The sequence below is a fragment of the Peromyscus leucopus genome, chromosome 9 (genome assembly GCF_004664715.2).
Source record: "Peromyscus leucopus breed LL Stock chromosome 9, UCI_PerLeu_2.1, whole genome shotgun sequence".
In the NCBI taxonomy this organism is placed as follows: domain Eukaryota; kingdom Metazoa; phylum Chordata; class Mammalia; order Rodentia; family Cricetidae; genus Peromyscus; species Peromyscus leucopus.
In genome coordinates, this window is record NC_051070.1 from 44,177,780 (window position 1) to 44,201,049 (window position 23,270).

General features: G+C 42.3%; 1 protein-coding gene across 1 annotated transcript in view; it reads right to left on the minus strand.

The window, feature by feature from the left end:
• Vwa8 (von Willebrand factor A domain containing 8) overlaps window positions 1-23,270 on the minus strand; it is a 342,755-nt gene that overhangs the window by 99,307 nt on the left and 220,178 nt on the right. The window contains 5 exon segments of the mRNA XM_028878597.2: window positions 50-114; window positions 1,256-1,366; window positions 9,955-10,154; window positions 13,406-13,544; window positions 15,187-15,295. Of these exon segments, the coding sequence (XP_028734430.1) occupies window positions 50-114; window positions 1,256-1,366; window positions 9,955-10,154; window positions 13,406-13,544; window positions 15,187-15,295 (624 nt within the window).

Sequence of the window (23,270 nt, forward strand, 5' to 3'; positions counted from 1 at the left end):
AATGAACAAAACAATTCCCATTTAGAATCTCCTCCGGTGAAGCACTTACCCTGTTTGTTTGTAGAATACCAGCCAGTTTTTGTGTGAAAATTCTTTACACATTCTGTAAGTTTCCTAGTGGGGGAAAAAAACAAAACAAGTATCCACATCAATTATCCCTTAAGAACTCCTTTAATGTGTAACCCATGCAACTCTCAGAGAAGCCATTTATCCATGCCAAGACTTTCAGGGGAACATAGCTTAAACTATATTTTACAATATACCACACGTTATGCATCAAAACTCTTTTAGCATTTTGGGGACTTTGTTCTGCTGTGCTGAGACTTGGACTCAGGGCCTTGTGCTTGGTAGGCAAGCAATCTATCACTAATCTACTAACACCTCTTCAGAATAACTTCTAAATAGTGCCAAATGGGCCTGGAGAGATGGCTCAGTAGTTAAGAGCACCTGCTGCCATTTCAGAGGACCTGGGTTCAGTTCCCAGCACTCACATGTTGGCTCACAGCCATCTGGGGATCCGACACCCTCTTCTGGCCCCTGCACCAGGTACTCACATGAAGCAGATATACATGCAGGCAAGACACCATACACATAAAAATAAAAATAAATCTTTAAAACAGTGCCAAATATTGGTTAAAAATAAATGTGCTAATTATTGGTTAATTGTGGAATTTATATCATAATATAATCATACAGGAAATACTTTGTTTCTTAGCTCTTAATTCAATTATGACACTTAAAAATACTTCTTCAGTCTTTGATGAACTGCGGATGCTTACTTACAAAATAAAGCTTACCAAGGGCTTTGCATCTAAATGGCAGAAAAAAAATTTTCCTTGAGTTAGGCTACATGATTTAAGTTAGTTAATAAATTAAAACATTTATCTGATAGAGGGAAATTAGTTGCCGTACATATAAATCCAAAATATAACTATGTAATTGGAAAATAATTAAGTTGACTGCATGACTAAGAATTTGCTATGACTATCACACTCAACTAGCTCTAATTTTCCTTAATAGCCCTGTCCTGCCAATCTGCACAGTAATATGCTGGGTACTAAAGGAGCCTCCTGATATTTAATTGCTCATCTAGCTATATAGTCTTAACATATCCAAATCTAAAATTGCTTAAGGACTCTGTGGTGCCTTCTATTTTTGTTGCTGTTTGGCACTGGGAGAGATGAGCAGGCATTCATTTTTGTGGTTGGGAAAATCCCCAGCAATCAATCTGCCCGACGAATCTGGTAGTCCTTACACCGTCCTCCTTGCTCCACCAGGAAGACTTCTTGGATGCAAACTCTTCCACAGGAAGGATGAGGTGGCGAATGGCACGTCCAGTGGTGTCTAACAAGAGGATGGCGTTACTCTGGAAACAAAGAAAACAGTGTGAGCTTCAAGACACGCCCCCTGCCGCCATAAAAAGCAGCAGTGACCAGGTGACCTGAGAAAGAAGGTTACTGTGACAAACCAAAGGGATGACAATGGTATTGCAATGTAAGATGTCATGAGGACAGCCAGTGATCCTAATGCAGAATATAAAGTTTGGGTTAATTTACCGACAATTTTTTAATTAGGTAAATACATAACCTTCTCTTTGAAAGTTGTCTTAAAATCAAAGGTAGCTGTTCTGGTTTTGTTTGTTATATAGTCACAAGGAAACTGAGATTATATATGGGGTTGGAGAGATGGCTCAGCATTTAAGAACACAGGCTGCTCTGAAAGAATATCTAGATTTGATTTCTAGCACATCATGGTGCACAATTGCCCATCACTTCAGTTACAGGGGATCCACATCTGGCCTCCATAACTACCAGGCGCACGCGCGCGCACACACACACACACACACACACACACACACACACACACACACACACACACACACCGTGCACATACCTACATGCAGGAACTCAGACACACAAATAAACAGACCTTTGTGGGAAAAAAAAAGATAACATTCAAGAGTGCACTCTTATAACACAACCCTCAGTAAATTTTGTTTATTCTTTTCATAGCTCCAGGTTCAAGCAAGAAAACTATGTACATGATAGAAAAATGCATTAGCAAGAGTATATGACCATGTAAAAACTTAGCTAGTAGCAGATGTTTATCATCTTGAAATTCACTGAAGTTGAAGTGAGGCTGGATAGAAAGACAGAGAAAATGTTTGGAGGTATGGGAAGAAAATGGAGACCCTCACTCCAGAATCTGGCTTGAAGCTGCTTGCTAGATGGTAATCAAGGATTCCAAGTATACCACGGCACATTATGTGCATGCATGGTGCATACACACCCTCTCTAACATACAATCATGCATACACACAGTTTTAAAAGAAAACCAACTCCCCAAGAAGAACAATATAACCTCCCCCCTCCCGTTTTGTTTAATATTGGCTTGCCCTGAAATGCTTTTCTGTGAAGCCAAGGATGTGGCATTATCTGAGTGGACATCTTGAACTAGAACTCAGGTTGTAGGGAGTGGCCGTGTTGAGCTCTATCTCTACCCCTGCCACCCACAGAACTTTCGTTACTGTTGCTACAACAACACACAAACAAGATTTTTGTAGCATCCTTTAGAGCTGTGCAGCTGAGGGACTAGGCATCAGGCAGAGCCCTGGCAGGCAGGCAGGCAGGGAAAAGAGACGCCAAGAGGACTCCTGTTCTTTTTACTTAGATGTTTCAGATGCCGACTTCTGGGTTCTTCTCCCTCTGTACGACCAAGGCTTGGTGGGCTCCCCCCCTGACCCCCAAGGGAACTACTCGGATTAAGGAACTTTTAGAGCTCCCACTGGAGGCTCCTATGGTGGGAACCAATAAGCTTACATGTCTTTGTAACATCCAATTTTACCTGTGATCACTCAAGTAGTCAATTCTGAAGGAGAAAGGGAACTCATGCTAACACACACACACACACACACACACACACACACACACACACTCGTTGCCTCTAAGTAGACTTGGATACCACCCCCAGGACACCTCCCTACCCTGGGGGTGTCTCAAGAAAGAAAATAAACCCTAAGTATTGAACTTATGACTGGAACACATGAAATCAGGATTTAAAATTGACAAAGCTAGAAAAAACTAAATAACATCAGGGACTACGTAGAAGCTTGTTTTCCTAGTTAGAATATAAAAGCGAGCCACAGAGTAAAAAGGACATCTACCCATTAAGTCTCATTGTCTCACAACAGTGCATTTTTCCTTCTTTTAATTTGGATCTAGTTGTCCTAGTCAGGGCAAATTCTTAGGAGAAAAAGTCACAAAGCACCCAGTGATAACAGACACTTTATAAGACGCAGAAAACAATAAAATAAGGTATGTTTGCCCCATTATGCCATAATATCAATTAGATAGTTTATATTTAAAGCAAGGGAGAATACAATTATGATTTAATCCTGGCTTCTATTATGCAATCTGGTCAGAGAAATAAAAAAATATAAAAATGTATTTTACAAGACAATTAAAAAAGATTTACTCCATTCATTCATTCATTCATTCATTCATTCATTATGTATTCAGTGTTCTGCCTGTATTTATGCCTGAATGCCAGAAGAGGGCACCAGATCTCATTTCAGATGGTTGTAAACCACCATGTGGTTGCTGGGAATTGAACTCAGAATCTCTGGAAGAGCAGCCAGCGCTCCCAACCTCTGGAACCATCTCTCCAGCCCCTTTACAAGACAATTTAATTAAACCACAAGAGTTAAAACAATATTTATTTCCACCACAGAGTTTACTGCACACAACATGTTGATGAAACTCCTACTTTTCCACAAATAACACCTGTGAATGAAACTCCCTGAAAAGCAGCTGTGTCTGTCTGTCAACAAAACTCCTGGAAGGAACATGTGTGTCGGTAGAGACTGACAGACTGGACTCTCAGTACTGTGGAGAGTCTGGAATTTTGTAGGTTCAGAGGCTAATTACTTTATCGTGGGCTAGTTTTGGCTTTCTAGAACAGCCTCTCCTTGTCTCACTGGGGACTGTATCTGAACTAGTACCTCATGACAATAATAAAAACCTCTCAGAAGTGATTAAGTTAGCAGAACACTAGCTTCCACTAATCCAAGAGCTGAGAACGTCGTCATCAGGTAGCATCTAGACCCATCGAACAGCTCCTCTATATCACTGTACCTGCCTCTCTGGTGTACCCACCAGTGTATTTTCAACTTGCCTTGGTTTATGACTTTCATTGTTCTGTAACTATAAAACCTTATAAACCTGCTTCCACATTGGAACATGGAATTTGAGGGAACTTAACCCTATGTTCCCAGGAAATGGTCACTCATAATGGCTCCAGAATCAAGTATCTTTTCTTCCCTTTAAGATGAGAGCTGAGGTGTTTACACTGACATACCCTGAAACTGTATCATTCTGTATAACACAATAAGTCTCCATTAAGAACTTACATTAGACATATTCTTTAGAATAACATCTAGAACAAGAAGTCTTAGTTGGGCCATGGTGGTGCACAGGCAAATCTCTGAGTTTGAGACCAGCCTGGTCTACAGAGCAAGTTCTAGGAAAGCCAAGGCTATACAGAGAAACCCTTCCTCAGGGGGGAAAATCTTGTTTAGTGATATTTGGATGCTTTGAAAATGGTGGTGAGAGCAAGATTTTCCTTCTGAAAACATAAAAACAAGGGCTGAGGACATAGGTCAGGAAGCAAGTGAAAATCAGAGGTTTGGTCCTTAGCAGCCAATCAAAGGCCATAAAAGCCAGGCATGGCGGCTGCCTGTAATTCCAACATTTGGGAAGTAGAACTGGAATTCCTCAGGCAATCTAGCCAGCTAGGCCAGCTGAACCTGTGAGCTTTGGGTTCATGTGAGAGACCCTGCATCAATATATAAGGCAGAGTGGGATTGAAAAGACACTTGCCATCAACCTATGGCCTTGACACATGTATACACAAGAATAATTAAAAAGGAAAGCATTAAAGTTAAGAATTTACAGGGTCTCTGTTCCAGGTTAAATTCTTTTTTGAGTAGCTTTTAATAGAGGAAATGTTTCTTGCATGATAAATACATACAACTCTGTTATAAATCCTCAGCTCTTAAGCAATCTGAGATTAAGGGAAGTCCTAAAATAAAGCGTCTCCCCTAAAAATGAAGAACAGGCAGATGATTAAACAGAGAGTTCAGTGTAGTTCCCATTTATCTTCCTTTTCTAGGTTCTAAAACTTGTGTCCTCCTAACTGGGCATACGTGACCTGAGCACCGTCCCTGCTAAGCGACACACACACACACACACACACACACACACACACACACACACACACACACCACACACTTCCTAGCACACACATCCACAGTCTGACTGCAATGCCCTGTGGGCCGAGAATGAGCTCTACCAACACTTGGCAGCATGAAGGAGTTCTGTGGCTCCATCCTTTTAGATGTTAATGGGTTCCTTCTGTAAATGACTAATGATATATTCTGCCTGTGCTTAAAAATAGAATCTCACGTCACACATGAGTGCAAGAAACTGTGGCTTTGGTACCGCTTGAGGTGGGGGCAGGGCAGAGAAGCAACTGAGCCATTTTATGATGTTTGTATCTGACTGGGAGAAGAGTAACCTCTGGATGACCTCCATGCCCCAAGTCTGAAGCACTAAATGCTGTGCAGATGTAATAAATAAGCCCATGGGAACCGGGAGGGGAAGGCCTTTATTTTTAGTTTTCCTGTCCTCACTTAAGATTTTATTTTAGCAAGGAATTTTTGAACAACTTTTCCAACTTACCAGGAGGATGCATCTACAGCAAAACTTTATTTTAAAATAAGGGACAGGAGAAGGAATGGAGGGCAGCCCAGAGGTTTAACCCACTTGTTACATTTCAGAGCTTTGTGCTGCTGGTAGTGAAGGCCCAGGTCTAGCACCCTGACTTTACCAAGTGATAAAGAGTCAGCTGGAATGAGTCCTGTGAGGAGGGGAGGGACGGGCACTGGGAGGAAGCATACAGACACTGCCAGGTCTGCTCAGGATGCAGAAGGCAGCAGACAGGATCCCAGAAGGCCCAGGGGGCGTGCTGTGGAAGGCAAGCACAGTTCTACACTGAAGGCCCTGTTTCCTTGATGAAAGTCATTGTCACCGAACAGAGAATTAGTCTCCAGTGTTGCCAAACAATGGGGTCTTTTGAGAAACAAAATATGAGCCGAGCATCGAAAAACTCTAATAGTTTTACCGAATTTGTATGTGTAAATTTATGTTAATGTGACAAGTTGAAAATCTGGTGGAACTGTTTGAATAAATACTTCAAATTTTGAGTCTCATCCAAATTTGATGAGCTTATTCAATTCAAATTCACCCTGACAGGTGCTTTCTCTGTGGATTCTTGTGCTTGTGAAAACAAATCAACGGCATTGATAGTTTATAGGCAATCTATAAAGCAAGAGCCTCCTTCCAATTTGCTGAGAGAAACTTGCATAGGCAACATGTGGTTTGGGATGAAGTCTGCATCTAGTAGACCCAGTGGGAATAAATCATGAAAACTACACAAGACAAAACCAGCAGGACTTAGAATTGTTTTGGTGAGAGCTAAAGTGTTGATTTCTTCAGTGAACTAGGGACACGTTAGTTAATGTTCTCTTGATTAGCTACATTATAAAAGTATTGCTTCTCCATGCATGCACAGTGTATGTACATGTGTGTACGTGTTCCTGTGACTATACGCACATGTGTGAAGGTAGGTGTGTGTGTGTGTGTGTGTGTGTGTGAGAGAGAGAGAGAGAGAGAGAGGAGAGGAGGAGAGAAGAGGGAGGAGAGAGAGGGAGAGAGAGGACACAGCCAAGGCTGCTGCTGGCTGTTGTCTTCTATTGCTCTCCACTGTAGTTTCTGAGGCAGAGTCTCTCACTGGACACGCTTATCGACTTGACTTAGTACACTGGCTGGCCAGTAAGCGGCAGCAATCTTCCTGTGCCCTCCTCAGTGCTGGGAGTACCAGCATGCTCAGTTGCATGAAGCTTTTATGTGGGTTCTGAGGATCTGAACTCATGTTTTCATGCCCCCTCCCCCTTTAGAGACAGGGTCTCACTATGTAGCTCTGGCTGTCCTGGAACTCTTGATGTAGACCAGCAGGCTGGCCTTAACCTTGCCTCTGCCTCTGGAATGCTGGGATTAAAGGCATATGCTACTCCATCTCACTAGGTCTTCGTGCTTATTGCAACAAACACTTTATTGACTGAGTCACCTTCTCAGTGTTAAAAGTATCGTTTCTTTAGAGTACACTGATCTTTAAGCACAGTTAATGGCACTGCACTTGTTTAAGATTTGCTGAGGGCGCGGGCCATAAGAAAACACGTATCAGTAGCGAATGAGTGGGTGAAGTTGAATTCTGCTAGGGCTGATCCAATTGGCTGGTTCTCAGTCCTACTACATATTTACCGGAAAGAATCAACTCTCTAAGTCTGGTTTTCTTCAACACTAATATGGTGAGCAGTAACTCACTGGGCAGCCTGAAGAGAGTGGAAGACGGCAGATGTCCTGCGATCCTTCTCCGGACGCAATGCGCACTCACTCACCTTGTAGGACAGCTCACTGCCTCCATCCCTCCCCACCAGCCTGCCTCATTCCGCTGCGCCTCTCATCTCCACAACACCTTGGTATTTCAGTCTCCCAGGGCTCACGCTTGGACTTTTCTCCGCACACACTCACTTCCTTGGTGGCCTCTTTTGGTCTCCTGACTTTAGATAACTATGCCAATGACTCTCAAGTTTCTATTTCTTGTTCTCACCACGCCCTAAACTCTGTGCTCATCTCCTACTTGGTAGCTTGGTAGAGGTATTTTCCCAAGTTCCTGTCTGAGCTGACTCCTTCCTTATCTTAAGTGATGGGAACTCCATTCAAATTGCTCACCCCCTAAATTTTTACATTGCCTGTAACTCCCCCTTACCCTGTGTCTACTCTGTTAGGAAATCCTGCAGGCTTGACCTTCAAAATGCATCTACATCTACACTCACTTATGACCCTTCATCCTCCACCAAACCACCAACATCTTTTGGACAGCTCACTGCAAGAAACTCTTTTTTTTTCAAGACAGGGTTTCTCTGTGTAGCTTTTTGCCTTTCCTGGAACTCACTCTGTAGCCCAGGTTGGCCTCGAACTCACAGAGATCCGCCTGCCTATGCCTCCTGAGTGCTGGGATTAAAGGTGTGCGCCACCACCGCCAACCCGGCTGAAACCCTTAACTGGCTTCCTCATTCTGCTTTATCACTCACAGATAACACGGAACAACCAGTGAAAACCCTTTACAACAGGACAGACCACTTTCCCTGCTCATCTCCTCCATCGCCTTCCCTTTTCATGCTTCAGGCCAGCCCAGAACTTTCTATTGCTTCCAAGACTCTGCGCAATCTGCTTCCCACCACCTCCTCTACCTCACCTCTGCTCCTACTTCCTGAATAACCTTTCTACCTCGACTCTTCTCACGCTCACCCTCATTCAACCATTAAGAAGGAAGAGGATACTCTAGCCTCTGCGATTCAGAACTTACCACTCCCTTCACCTACACTTTTCTTCCAGGTTTCCTGTCTCCTGTCCACCTCCATCACCCTGGTCAGGGCATCCTGTCTGCCTGATTTTAAATTGAATTCTCTTTCTCTTGATTCTTACTCTCTAAGCTAAGATATAACTGAATTAGCAATTTATTTTTCTTATTGTCTATCCTGGACCAGATTATAAACTGAGAATAAAAAAAATATTTGTTGTCATTGGGCAGTGGTGGCACGTACCTTTTATCTCAGCGCTCAGGAGGCAGAGACAGGTAGATCTCTGAGTTTGAGGCCAGCCTGCTCTACAGAGCAAGTTCCAGGACAGCCAGGGCTACACAGGGAAACCTTGTCTTGAAAAACCATATATACACATGTGTTTATTTTTAAAGACGTATTTATTTATCAGTTTTATGTGTGTGTGTGCACATGCATAAATTTATGTGTCTAATGTTCATGCTATAGCCTGTAGAGGTCAGAAGAGGACGCTGGATCCCCTGTACCCAGAGTGTCAGGCAACTGTGAGCTGCCCTATCAGAAACGGATCCTCTGCAAGAGCAGTTAGTAAGTGCTCCTCACTGCTGGACCAACCGTCTTTGCTGTTTTTCGCAGTATCCCAGCAGTACAGACAGGATTTGTCAATTGAACACTGGGCCTCGTACAACAGCTGGCAGACGTTAGGTAGAAAACAGGCACACAAAACAGACCACTTTCTGCTGGTACAGTGCAGATTAGTTAGACCTTTAGAATTTCCACTAACTCATACATAACTGGTCTTTGATCTGTGTCATCTGTTTGGAATTAATTTCAGCCTGATGCTAGCTAGGCATCTGTACTTTTCATTAGTGAGATCTTAATTTACGAATCCATAAACATGATGGACAGAACTTGAGCCTTTCTAGACACACAAGGATGCCAGCACATTCATCCGGGGATTTCTGTGGCTATCTCTGAAGACTGTCATTTAGATCTCAGATAAAATGTTATCTCCTCAGAGGAGAAACCTTGGGGCTCCTTTTAGTTCCATTACCCTCCTAACCTACTTCATCTCCATCACCCTCTCTGACATCACCTGCTTCTACATAACCTGAGAATGTGATGCTTATTTGCTAGTTTCCTAGTTTTCTGTCTGTCTCTTTAGAGACTGACAGTTTCTTAACTGTCAATGGTGGTGAGGTGGAAAACTGACTGGTGACCTCTTTCCAGACTTGCAAGTTGTGCTCAAGTCTCTACAGAGAGAAGACAGGGGCCAACCTTTGTGGTACTGGTACAGTACCACACCCCGCCAACCTTTGTGGTACCGGTACAGTACCACACCCCGGCCAACCTTTGTGGTACCGGTACAGTATGACACCCCGGCCTTCCTGGATCGTTAGGAAAGCACAGGTTTTCAATCAGAGCTGACGTCACTGGACTTCTTCACAGAACTCACTTCCCACATCGGTACCTCGTGAGTGCCTGATGCACCTTACCTGTGCCTCATGCAGAACGACTTGACCCTTGAGCGGACTTCCCAGTGGTGCTACTGTCAGAAAAGGTCGCCAGGCGCCACTGACCATTCTTGGGAAGACGTCAAATAAGTCCACAAAGAAGCCATTTTTCCCAGTTAAATTCATAAAGTATAAGGAGATGGGATTGCATGCAGCTACATACAGAGTATGTTCCTCCTTTTCTGGAATGACAGAAATGTATTAGTTGTGCAGTTTCCACAGTTTTCTGATTGGCTAACAGTTCTAGCACTACTGAGTCTTGAGCCTGAGCTTGGTCAGAAGCTCAGCACATGGCCTTTAGGTTTGTTAGGCTGCAAAGACCACAAGAAGCAACTCTGCTCCTACCCTCCACGTAGACAGAGTGATACTGTGTAATACAGGGAAGTAGTACCCATTCGGGCTCCCAAATAATTCCACAATGTCTGATGATAACTCCACTAAATATCTGACTATCTTCAATGTCAGGAAACTTTTCATTGTACGGAGCAAAGTGTTCTGTGATCCAGTGTTTTCCTCTATCCATTGTTCTTTCAGAAACACTTTATCAACATCTTCTATCTTCTAAGTTTTCTTCTTTTACGTAGTTATTAGGTCATAGGATTTTCTTGCTATAAATAAGCTATTTGGTTTTTGAAAAACCTGAGCCCTGTGGTCTCCCTTTCCCAAGCTATGGTAATGGAGATTTAACTTAAGCAATGAGCATCTAAAAGCAAGGCCTCTACCACTGGGCTAAACCCTCACAGCCTCGCTCTATGGATCTTAACTTCCAATCTAATATTCATGTCTGAAAAACTTCTTATGCCCTCTCTCTTCAATCTAGGTACCTGCCTAGCTCTAGCTTCTAGAACATATACCAGTGCCTCTATATGTTTCAATCACCTGCAGAATAAAAATGCAGGTTCTCAATCTGTAAAGCTAGTGTGGGCTCCTATATTCGGTGCTTTAAGCAATCTCCCAAAGATGCCAAGGCCTCTGGCTTGAGCAGCTCTCCCCTTAGGTCAACAGGGCGAGTCTCAATGTGAACACCTTGAGATAAGAGACCGAGCTGCTTTTATCTGATGAGAGCTTCCAGCGTCACCTGTCTATCAGTTATTTATTTCACAGCAATCCTATTTCCTTAATGCCAAATTGAGATAAAAAGGAAGATAGTAAGATGTATTAAAATTTGGGACAATCCAAGAAGATCTGGATCACATATGCATATGAGCCAGATCTAATATTTATACACATATGCACAAAATATCAGAGCTACAGTACATAGATATAAACTATTAACAGTACATAAAAAGATATGTTAAATTTAAATATTAAACTAGTATCTACAAGGAACACAGCCACTAGGCTGGGCACAGTGGCACATGCCTTTAATCCCAGCACTTGGGAGGCACAAGTGGATCTCTGTGAGCCTGAGGCCAGTATGGTCTACTGAGCTGTGGTGGTTTGAAAGAAAACAGCCCCCAAATGAAGTGGCACTACTAGGAAGTGTGGCTTTGTTGGAGTAGATGTGGCCTTGTTGGAGTAGATGTGGCCTTGTTGGAGGAAGTGTGTCAGTGTGGAGACAGGCTTTGAGTTCTCATATATGCTCAAGCCACACCTAGTGTCTTAGTTCACTTCCTGTTGCCTGCACAAGATGTAGAACTCTTAGCTACCTAATTCTCCAGCACCATGTCTGTCTGTGCACCACCATGTCCCACCAAGATGATAATGAACTAAACATCTGAACTGTAAGTCACCCAATTAACTGTTTTCCTTTATAAGAGTTGCCATGGTCATGGTGTCTCTTCACAGCAATAGAAACCCTAAGACAATAGCAAATGCCAGGCTATCTAGACATAGTGAGACCCCATCTGAAAAAGGAGGAAAAGGAAGAAGAGGAGGAGGAAGAGGGCTGAAGAAGATATATTATTATTATTGTTATTAAATTTTTTTGAAATAGTGTCTCACTATGTATCCCTGGCTGTCCTGGAACTCACTATGTGGACTAAGCTGACCTTGAACTCAGAGAGATCTGCTTGCCTTTGCCTCTGGAGTGCTGGGATTAAAGGTGTGTGCCACCACATCTGGCCTATTATTTAAGAGGTGATATGAACTATGCTATAGCAGTTCCAAGTATCAGACAGAAAAGTAGAATTTGTAACTTAGGGGCCTTTTAAATGTATCCATTATGAGCAAAACTAAGTTCAAGTTAGCGTTTTATGAGCATTTTCCTGTTAAGAGGGGCAGTAAGGGATACAGTGGGAACTCTGACAGAAATGTGTACCACAGGATTATTAATTGTGCTCATATTACAGGCATTAAGTGCTGTTCGGTCATTGGCTCAAACACATAGATATATAATTCACTTCAATTCCAACCCCAAAAGTGCTCTTTTCTGACAAATGCAGACTAGGCTTTTTAAAAAGAGAGAGAAAAAAACAAAGGGAAGAAAACCAGTTTGCAACCGTGGTTCACTCTGACAGGAAAGGGTTACATTTATCAGGGAAAGCAAATGAGCCCTTTTCAAGGTTACCGTGACTGCCTGCTGGAGCCACCTGGAATCCTGCACTCAGAAGAGAGGGCCAAGAGCGGGTGTGAGAAGTGCTGCAGCTGACGGCTGGCCCACAGGTGTGGGCAGCTCCCTGTGCACTCGCAAGTGCCAAAGTTCAAACTTCATCTGGGACTCTTAAAACCCTCTTTCTCTTTACCAGTGAATGCCACAGTGTCCTGCTAAGAGTGCAGACCCTTACCACAAACCAACCATCCAATATCCCAAGTATCTGAAGGCATACAATAGCTGACTTGGGGAGTGAGTAATATCCGCACCACTTATAGGAACAAAAGCAAGGTGCTGCCTTCTTCCTCGGTAACTTCCATCTCAGGTAAGTTCATGACTCCCCTCCTTCCCCCAGCTGCCACTTTGTATCGCTTTAGTAACCGACATCAGCGGAGGAGGCACTCGGTGCAAAGGCGTCCAGGATCCACTGTACGAACTAGGCAGAATGGCTCCAGTCCAGAAGTCCAGAAGCCACCGCTCCCTTCCCCTACCTGGGTCCCAGACCATCAAAGGCTTAATGATGGCAAGTCAATCCAGGCCTCACTGCTTGCTTTAGGAAAGCACCAAGCTGGAATTTGAGCCTCCCTCCCCCAAATCCAATGTTTTTCCCTTTTTCTTCTTCCCTTCTATTTTTAGCACAGGCCTGGGTGTGTTTAACTTTGTGCTCTGAATGTAATGAGAAACAGACATATGCATACCAACTCAGCAGTGCTTATGTGGGGTCCACCATAGCATTTTGTGAGACTATTAGAGGAAATTAGTTCTCAATTATATGTAATTGCTATCCAGATCCACTAAGTCACCAAGTCTCTCAGAGTTCTGGATGCCTCAGGATTGTTTTAATCCCTCTGTGTTTAAATCAGTGCAGGAGGAAAAGATCAAAATTGGAAATAGATGTACCATGTGATACAGCAATGTCACAGATTAAATTAACTTCATCCAGTGGGAACCTCCAAGAGGCGTATTCTTCAGTGAAGTTTAGGAATCTTGCTTCGTGTTTTTCTATTGGGTACTCTTCCATGTTTGCAAGTACTGGACCCTACAAGAGAGGGACAGTCTTAGAGATGTTGGCGTGCTCACCAAAACAGTTCTTCTAGAACAGAACGCACAGATCAGTATTTACTACCTCAACATACTCCACTTTCTCATACTTGAAACAATAAGAAAACCATATACTTCCCTTCATGAGGGCTTTCATGCATACTAGCTCATTAAATTTCTCGCTTGCTTTTGTTTTAATGGAGTATACCATGTGTAAAGCACTATAAGATTTCTCATGACTACACTTCTTCCTGAACCAAGAACCAGCTCTGACCTCCAAATAGCAAGACCCAGTGTTGTCCAAACCAGCAGAATAACTTCTAAGTTAACAAATCAGGAACTAATATATTTCCATTGTGAAGAAGGCTTGTGAAATCATTTTACTGTAATGTGATGCTGAATATGGGCCTTTTAAATGAAATGTTAAAAGAAATGTGATATTAAAACAAACCAAAACACCCTCAATTGACTGATAATCACTAGTGCTACTTATGAAAGGTGGAATATTTCATATACAGTTATAATCATTCAATATAAAGATAAGCAAAGGAACACACTTAATATCGTGACTATCAGTTCTGGGTAGCTAGCTATGACTTCCCGGAAGAACCCTATAGGTACAACTAAACCTTCAATGACTTGCCTGCCCTATAGTCCTTCATTAATCAAGGTATTTGGACTACATCTTGGTGTCCATGTCCCCTCCTATCTGGATTGTATCCAGGAGACTGGAGAGTCAAACTGTATCCTTCTCAAAACTTTGAAAAACCACTGCAGGAAGTGACTTAGGCTCTCTGATCACACACTTTGATGACATTTGGGGGGGAGGCAGAAGAGAGGGGCAGCTCTAACAAGTCTCTGCTCCCTGGAGGGAATAAATAGTAGACTAGGACTCACTCCCTGATTTTCTAAACACTACTTTGGTGGAAGAAAACATCTTTTTCTGTACCACAACTGTTATTGTGTTAAAATGGCAGAATGTTGTAGTTACAACAGAATCTTTAGTGACCACAAAATCTACCATATATAATTTTTGGTCATTTGCAGGCCTGTTGACTGTACTGTCTATGTTGATCTCTGCAGTGGGGATAGCAGCAGATAGGGAGACATCTGTTCTGAAACAGTGAGTCCAGTGTGCCCCCCAACTTCTCCTCCTGCTGCTTCTTAATGACTTTTTAGGTACCTGACTGCTCAGAGGGGAGCTCTTTATACTTGAAATGCTCAGAATGATTTTGATGATAACTAATGACTAGTAACCCTTTCCCTTTCATGGGAAGACAGTATCAACAATGTATGGCTAAAAATAATAATTTAATAATTATTAAAATTAATAATAAAATAATTTAATCGTGTTAGCAAACACAAAGTAAAGACAAATATCACAGAGTAACCTTTTAAGGAAAATATACAATATACATGATTGACTCCCTGAAACACAAGATTGGCTCCTAGACTCTGTTTGGCCAATAGCAATGGCCTACATTAAATTCCTTGCGGGTCAGACTGACCTCTAAGTTGGCACAGAAGCTAAAGAGCCAAGCACTTGGTAAGTCATTCCTCAGACTCAGGGAGTGTATCTAACAGAATATTTGAAAAGCTTGTAAGATTTAACGTTAAGAGGAAATAATAAGGATTACAACCTTTATGTCAATGTGAGACGTTTCAACTGGACACAAGATCTTCTGCGTCCCATTTCCCGCCTGACCAATAATCCAGTATCCCATGAACGTCTGCTCTGGGAGAGGCAACCTGTCAAAGATAAATTGGAAAAAGTAAGCATTTCCCCCCCATTATCAAGAATCTTAGTTAGGGTTGCTACTGCTGTGATAAAACTGCATGACCAAAACAAGTTAGGGAGGAAAAAGCTTATTTGGCTTACCCTTCCATATCACTGCTTATCATCGAAAGAAGTCAGGACGGGAACTCAAATAGGGAAGAAACTTGGAGTCAGGGGCTGATGCAGAGGCCATGGAGGGTGCTGCTTAACTGGCTTGCTCACCCGCTTTCTTATAGAACCCAGGACCATCAGCCCAGGGAATGACCCTACCCACAATAGGCTGGATCCTCCCCCATTAGTCACTAGTTAAGAAAATGCCTACAGGCTTGCCTACAACCAGATCTTATCGAGGCATTTTCTTAACTGAGGCTTCCTCCTCTCAGATGACTTCAGCTTGAGTCAAGTTGACATAAAACTAGCCAGCACATCAAGTAATGGGGGAACACATGTGCCATCAATCGCCAGCAGCACATACAAGTTTGAAAAATGCTTTACTTAGAAGTGAGCTGTGCTCCATTTTGTCTAGAATGTAGTCTATAGCATTATGTTTAGAATGTACATGAGGATGAAAAAAACACTCAGAAAATAAGACTATCCATTTCACCTTAATAACAATGATAATTGAGGTTAACTTATTTTCCACTGGAATTGATAAAATGTGCAGTAACTTTACAAGCAAATTCCTGGTATAGTATGTAGGAAGGCTTAAAAGAAATTGGAACAATTCATTTGACTTTCATTTTCAGTCTGTTCTTTTACATTTTGAATCAAGTAGCAACCAGGGTATATTAGTATTAGACTCTTGTTGGATGACTGTAAAGAAAAACCCCACTAGCTGTTATTTGGTGATTAATATGTAATCTATACAGAGGAATGTTCACGTAAATGCATCACCTGGTGTTGAATATACCCATGTAACCAGTGACCAAAACCCAGGGTCCAGAAGCCCCCTGGAGACCACATTTCATTGCTACCATGAAGCTACTGCCCTGACGTCTGATAGAATTGTTTCGTATCAGCTTTATTTTGTTGAAAGAGACACAACTTTTTGTTTTGAGAGAGGATCTTACTGTGTAGCCCAGGTTGGCCTTGAATGGACTCCCTCAGTCTTCCAAGTGCTAATGCTTCAGGCATGTGACACCATACAGCAAGGTTCTGTTTCTTTTTTGCACACACTATTGTTGTATGGTCCTGGCTGGCCTAGAACACACTATGTAAAACTAGGCTTGCCCCTGGCTTGTGACACTCCTCCTCCCTGCGTCACCCAAGTGCCGGACTTACAGACACATGCAGAACTACATGACTCACAGACACGCAGTGCTACATCTGGCTTAAGCAGTTTTGAAGGAAAGTGGGTCACATACTAAAGCAAATACGGTAACTATAAAGTCTAAAGCGCCAAGCAAGCCTGAGAATAAAGCCTCCACCCTTTATCCCAAATCTTTAAAAATGGGGCCAGTGAGCTGTCATTTTCATTTAACCACATTTCTTATTCATGATAGGACACACAACAACAACAACAACAATTCAGAGTTTAAAGTTCTTGATGTGGCCATAACTCAAAATATGTTTTGAATGAGTATGGGGGTCATTAACAGAGTACATATTTGTACTTACAAGTTATTTGTTTTCAGTAAAGTTGTGGTCGGACATGCATGCCTATAAGTAGAACTACATAGTTTTGATTACTCTTTGCACAAGACCAAGGATTAAACATTCTGGTCAAGAATGCTTTTTGTCGCTCTGAAACCTAAGAGGATGACAGGGACCTTACAGTGAGTGTCTTCTAAGGCATGTGTGTCATACATTTCTTAAAAGGACATATTTGAATAAGTTATCTAAAACATATTTTATGGGGCTGATATGACTCAGAGGTTAAGAGTTCTAGGTACTCTTACAAAGGACCAAATTTAGATCCACCTTGACTCACAATCACCTCTAACTTTAGTTGTAGGGCATCCAATGCCCTTTCTGACCTCAATGGCCACTACCTCCCCATAAACATCAATGAAAATATGTAGATAAATCTTAACAAAATAAAAAAATACATTTTAAGTACCCAGACCATGACCTTGATTGACAGCGGGAGGTGGCTGGGGCCATGATGAATTAGAAGACTATGATGTGTGCTGTGGAACAATCCTTTCTACATAATGAATATGTATTACTCTCACTGGTTAATAAAAAGCTGACAGGTCAGTAGCTGGGCAGAAGTTAGGCAGGAAAGCCAAACTGAGAATGATGGGAAGGAGGACAGCCAGCCAGCCACTGAGGATGCAAGACATGTAGAAAATGAGGTAACAAGCCATGAACCACGTGGCAAAACATAGCTAAGAAATATGGGTTAATTTAAATGTAAGAAGTAATTAGCAAGTAATAAGTCTGAGCCATTGGCCAAGCATTTATAATTAATATAAGCCTCTGGGGGGATAATTTGGAAATAACTGCCAGGTGTAATTGGGCTTATGGGACAGAAAGCTCCACCTCCAGTTATGGATGTATTCTTTTAAATAAAAGTAGTAAAATGTGTTTCTGTGTTAACAGAGCAGATCCCTTAGAGTGGGATCTTCTTCTCTCCTCTAGTTTAGGGAACAAATTGTATTCTTCAATGTTTCTCCTAAGTTCACTGGTCTCCAAATATAGAAGGAGAAACATAAGGAGACACATTAATTTCTTTCTTAGCACAGTACTGGTGAATGCAAAGAGATCTGGGTTTCATTCTTAGTTCTCTTATTAACCACTTATGAAAAACTGGAAAAAGGATGCCAGTTAATGTCTCAGTATTAATTGTGTCATTTACAATGAAAGCTTGATTTATAAAGTCTATAAGACTTGGGGCATCTGTAACAATCATCAAGTGAGAAGCATCACTGTAGGTTAAGGACTTGCATTGCTCTGGTTCTCTGGAGTGATCGTGATCGATCGGAATAAAGATATCACTACCTGCTGGGCGGTGGTGGTGCATACCTTTAATCCCAGCACTTGGGAGGCAAAGTCAGGAGGATCTCCAGGTTTGAGGCTAGCCTGGTCTACATTGTGAGTTCTAGGACAGCCAGGGCTACACAGAGACACCCTGTCTCAAAAAAACCAAAAGAGAAAATATGTGTACCTACCAATCAAATGGGTCCCTTGATTAATAGGTACGTTTTTAAAAAAAATAAATAAATAAAGGGACTCTAAATAATCCCACTTGTTTGAAGCCAATGGTTTCACATCTTGATCTAGTTACAGAGAGAGAACTGCTTAATAAAAATAACCATTGATTGATAACTCAGCATAAGAAATGAATCCAGGGCTGGGGATATATCTCAGCTGCACAGGCTTGCCTTACATGAGCAAAGCTCTTGGCTTGATATTCAGCATTTGAAAAGAAAACTAATATATTCACTAATAATTTTTATAAATAATATCAGATGCCAATAAGAAAAAAAATCCATCCGTTTGAGACAAGGTAATTTTTTTAAAATTCCAGTTCCTACTAACAATACCAGGGATGTTCATAACTCTGCTTAGAAGAAGTTGGAAATTCATTCTAAATAACAGTCATGGAACTCAAGGCTTGCCCAGCTATCTGAAAAAATAGCTCTGATTGGCTGGCAGAGTATGGGATGGGCCTGTGGATATTCCATATAAACTGCATCCAGAACCACACAATGACAATATTCTTCTATTGGCAATACTGACTACAGCTGAAGACACATTGGCAGGTATCCTGGGGTTGCACTCACTGACATCATCCCCATTTCCTGCTTGCTCCTGGACCCTGACAGTAGCTGGTAGACCACAGCCCCTTGTTCAGTTCCCATGAAGGCTCTCAGAAGCTGTGGGGGATAAAAGACCATTTCTAACTTTCTTCCCTCCAGTAAGTTAGCAGTCAGAGGAGGGAGAAGCTTGAGCTTGGAGTATGAACAAGCTTTGGAATAATCAACAAAATGCTGGATGTGTGGGTGTACCCCGGTAAGTAGTTCGCAAAAAGGCCTTCTTTTCCATTACTGAAATGTGGCATCCAACTCTGAGCAGACTTAAGTTTTTATGTTTGATTTGATTGACACAATAATGACATTTTCCATGATTTTAAGATTATGTCATGGTGCTGTTGAACTGTTTTAATGTCCTGGTTGGAATGATGTCTGGGCTTGATTTTAGCGGGGAGGAGCATGAACTCAGGGTCTATAAATAGAATCACTTTTTATTTTCAGTGTCATTCATGAATTTATGTGTTTTAAAACAATGATGTATTTTAGTACTTGTGTTGTGATGTTTCTTAATCCCTTGTGGAAGCAGTAACAAAGATCTGAGACTAAGAGTTTTGAGTAAGAGAAAGGTGCACATCAAAATTATGACTTGGGTCAAATTAGAGGACTTGAGTTATGTCAGAGAAAGGAAAAAGATTTGCTTTTTTAAACACACAGATAATCCATAACATGATGCATCTGGACACCAAAGTTAGGTAACAAAGTCTAAAGGACATGTAAGAGCTCTGTCTCAGAAAAACTTCCAAAAAGAGGGGGGCTGGGTTCTTAAAGCACATGTTCTGGCAAATTTCTGCCTTCTCTGAACCTTTGCCAACACTATTTCTGGAGTCTGAAAGAAAACACATGAAAAAGATTTGGATCTTTCTAGGGCCATTATGCAACTGGGAGTTGTTGACATACCTATTATCAACAATTCCTAAGACATTTCCTTACCACAAGAACTACTAATGTTCATGGAATAAGGGAATCTTGAGAGTAGTTCCACCAACTCAGAAACTCAACAATTACCACCATCCTTGAGAAGAAAGAGAGAGACTCCAATTTACTGGCCTCAGTCATTCCTATATCTTAAAATCTTTCACAGACCATTCCTGACAAACACTCTCTGCTTGGCTCTTCCCCTTTCCTCACAGTCTAGGCTAACGTGTAACTCAGCCCTACTTTGAACTACTTTTTGCTATTCCCTGAACATGTGCATTTTAATGCTTCTCCAAGCCATCCATTTCCTCTCTCTAGAATTCCATTCTGCTACCACCTCTTCAGTGAGTTATTCCTCCCTCATGGAGATTGGGTCTCATGGAGCTAGCTTTAAATTCATTATGGAGCAGAGGATGGCCTTGAACCCTAATCTGACAGCCTCTACTTTTCAGGGATTTCAGGCATGCACCACCACATTCAGCCTGGAGATCCTTCTCCTTAAGCTGCAATCCAAATATGATTTGCCTTTGAGTCCCTCCTCATATTTTGTTCTGGGGCAAAAAAAAAATCAATCAATCAATCAATCAACCAACAACAACCAATCAATCAATTCTTTTGCCCTTCTGGGTTTCCATACAAATTTATACATAAGAACTCTGAAGAGTTTCATAGAGTCTGTAATTTTCCAATTTAAGAGTAGAGAGAATACATTTTTAGAAAGAATATATTAGAAATGAATCTATGAAATTTTTTATTTTTTTCCAAATAAAATAAAAAGTCAGCCCAAGGCTGGGTGGGTGGCATATTGCCTATAATCTAGCAGGAGGAGTCTGAGCTAGTTTAGGCTATCTAGAGTCTTAGAGATAAACCTGGGCTATATATAGTAAGGCCCTCTCTTAAACACATACACACACACACACACACTTACATACTTGAGTCATATGCTTAACAGAGAAAGCAAGCCCATTTAAATGTATGCTAGTAGTAACGGGTATTATTATTATTAATTCTCAGTAGTGCCCTCCTTTGCCAAGAACTTCAGACTCTTTTCCTGGCTGCTGGCTCACGAATCGCTGGCAAGCTTACATGGTTTTGCTAAACACAGTGTGTACGTGAGTGAGCTTGCCTGCTTTCCTCCTCTGTCCCTGAGTCTACATTTAGTTGTTAGTTTCATTTACAACGTGTGCCTCTGCCACCCGGAGCCTGACGAGGTCACAGAAACGCAGTCATCTGATTTGTGTGAAGCTGCTATTTTTGGCTAGCACTTCCCAGTACACCTCCTGCTTTCCAGAATGACCCAGCAGTCTCTCTGCAACTGTCCTGCCTTCCTCCGGCCAAGGCAGATGCTGAGAGCTTGAGCCACAGCCTCTGGCTGTCCTCCTCCTCGCAGATGCTGCCAGACTACAGTTCTGGATCCCGGCTTTAAACTTCATCCTTTTTCAAGATCCACAGGGGAAAAATGCCTTCTCTTTCTCTGTCATCCGCTCTATCAACGACATCTTAGTCGTTTCAAATCCTGTCTTCTTTCCTTCGCTAATCATCTCCAAGGATGCCTGGAGTACAAACTCCAGCCACCTTGACTTCCGGGAGTGTAGAAACTTCCTGAATGTCCCCCAGAACAGACTCACAGAGGGAAGACCCTACTGAGAACGAAGGCCATTCACTGCCAATAGCATTTGTTTCTGATTCAGTAAGCTGATGATTCATTGAGTAGGGTACAGGCTTTATTCAATGAGTAAGAGTTCATTGAGAGTCCACTGATTGGCCACCTCATTCTCTCACGATTGTCCTTTCTTTCCCATTGCCACACGCCACAAGGTCCTCTTTCAACAAAGGGATTTCTGCAGCTGCTTCCTAATGGGACTTTGTATGCTCGGGTTCCCCTCCATCCTGTCTATCATGTTTAGAAAATGAAAAGCACCCTTTTCTCTCATGAATTTACTGCTGCCTCTTCGGCCTCAGCCTCCTCACCCTGCATGCCACTTCACCTTGCCAATCACGGAGTACTTGTACCTCAAAATACACCCATTTTCCTTAGCTGGGGGCCAGAGAGATGGCCCAGTAGGGGGAAGGTGCTTGCCGCTAAGCCTGATGATCTGACTTCTGAGTGCCAGGACCCACATGGTTGAAAGAGAGAACCGACTCACCTCAGCAAGCTGTTGCTGACCGCCACACACACTCTGCAGCAGGTTTGTGAGAAATAAAACCTAATTTAAAACTGAGCCACTTTCTCTGCTTGAACTGTTCTCCCTCCTGCATGTGTCCAAGACCACAGAATAACATCGCACGCCTTCAGCTTCCTCCCGGGGCAAATGCCTTTTCCCAGTGACAGCTACAGCACGACACACACCACTTGTTCCTTAACCACTGTCTCGCTTAACTGTGACCTACTTGAAGACAACACAGAGTCCTCCTCACCTTTGGAGCTCTTACCCCCATAGAGTGCACCCCACCCCCATCCCTCAGCACTTAGGAAGTATCCGTTTAATGAGTTAATAGTTGGTTACATCAAGACTACCAGTATTTTGATCTATTTATTTTCTCTTCTCGGAGGCAAACTGCTATTGGCAAATCTTCCCCATTGTGCTTCTGAGTACCTCTTCACACTGCTTTCACTTAGAGGAATCTCAACAAGGATGCAGTCCACTCACAAGCAAATGCAGAAGGGGCTACAACAGGCTTTGGTGAAGGAGTTTCTACCTGGCCAGGTGACAGACCTCACTTACAAAAGCTTAAGGGATTAAGAATAATTATGTGCTGGGCAGCAGTGGCGCACGCCTTTAATTCCAGCACTTGGGAGGCAGAGCCAGGTGGATCTCTGTGAGTTCAGGCCAGCCTGGTCTACAGAAGGAGATCCAAGACAGGCACCAAAACTACATAGAGAAACCCTGTCTAGAAAAAACAGAGAATAATTATGTAGACTACTTAAGTTGCATACATCTCAAAGATTTCTCTGAAGACTGGGCACATTTAACTAATCTTTTCCCCATTCCAATAAAGGAATTGAAACAGCTACTCATAATACAGCCGCCAATCATAATACAGCAAGAGACTATAAAGCAAAGTCTGTGAAAATATAACTGGTTAAAGAGCAGAGAATAAGTGACTGAGTGCTCTGTCATGAATGGGGCCTCTTTATCAACACCTCCCACCCCCCACCCCACCAAGTTCAGTGATTCTCCAGAAAAAGAGGTGAAAAGAATGTTAGAGTCAAAAGGAAGAGGAGAGCTGTGCAATGCTGTCTTCTGGACATGGCATGGCTACTGTACTCATG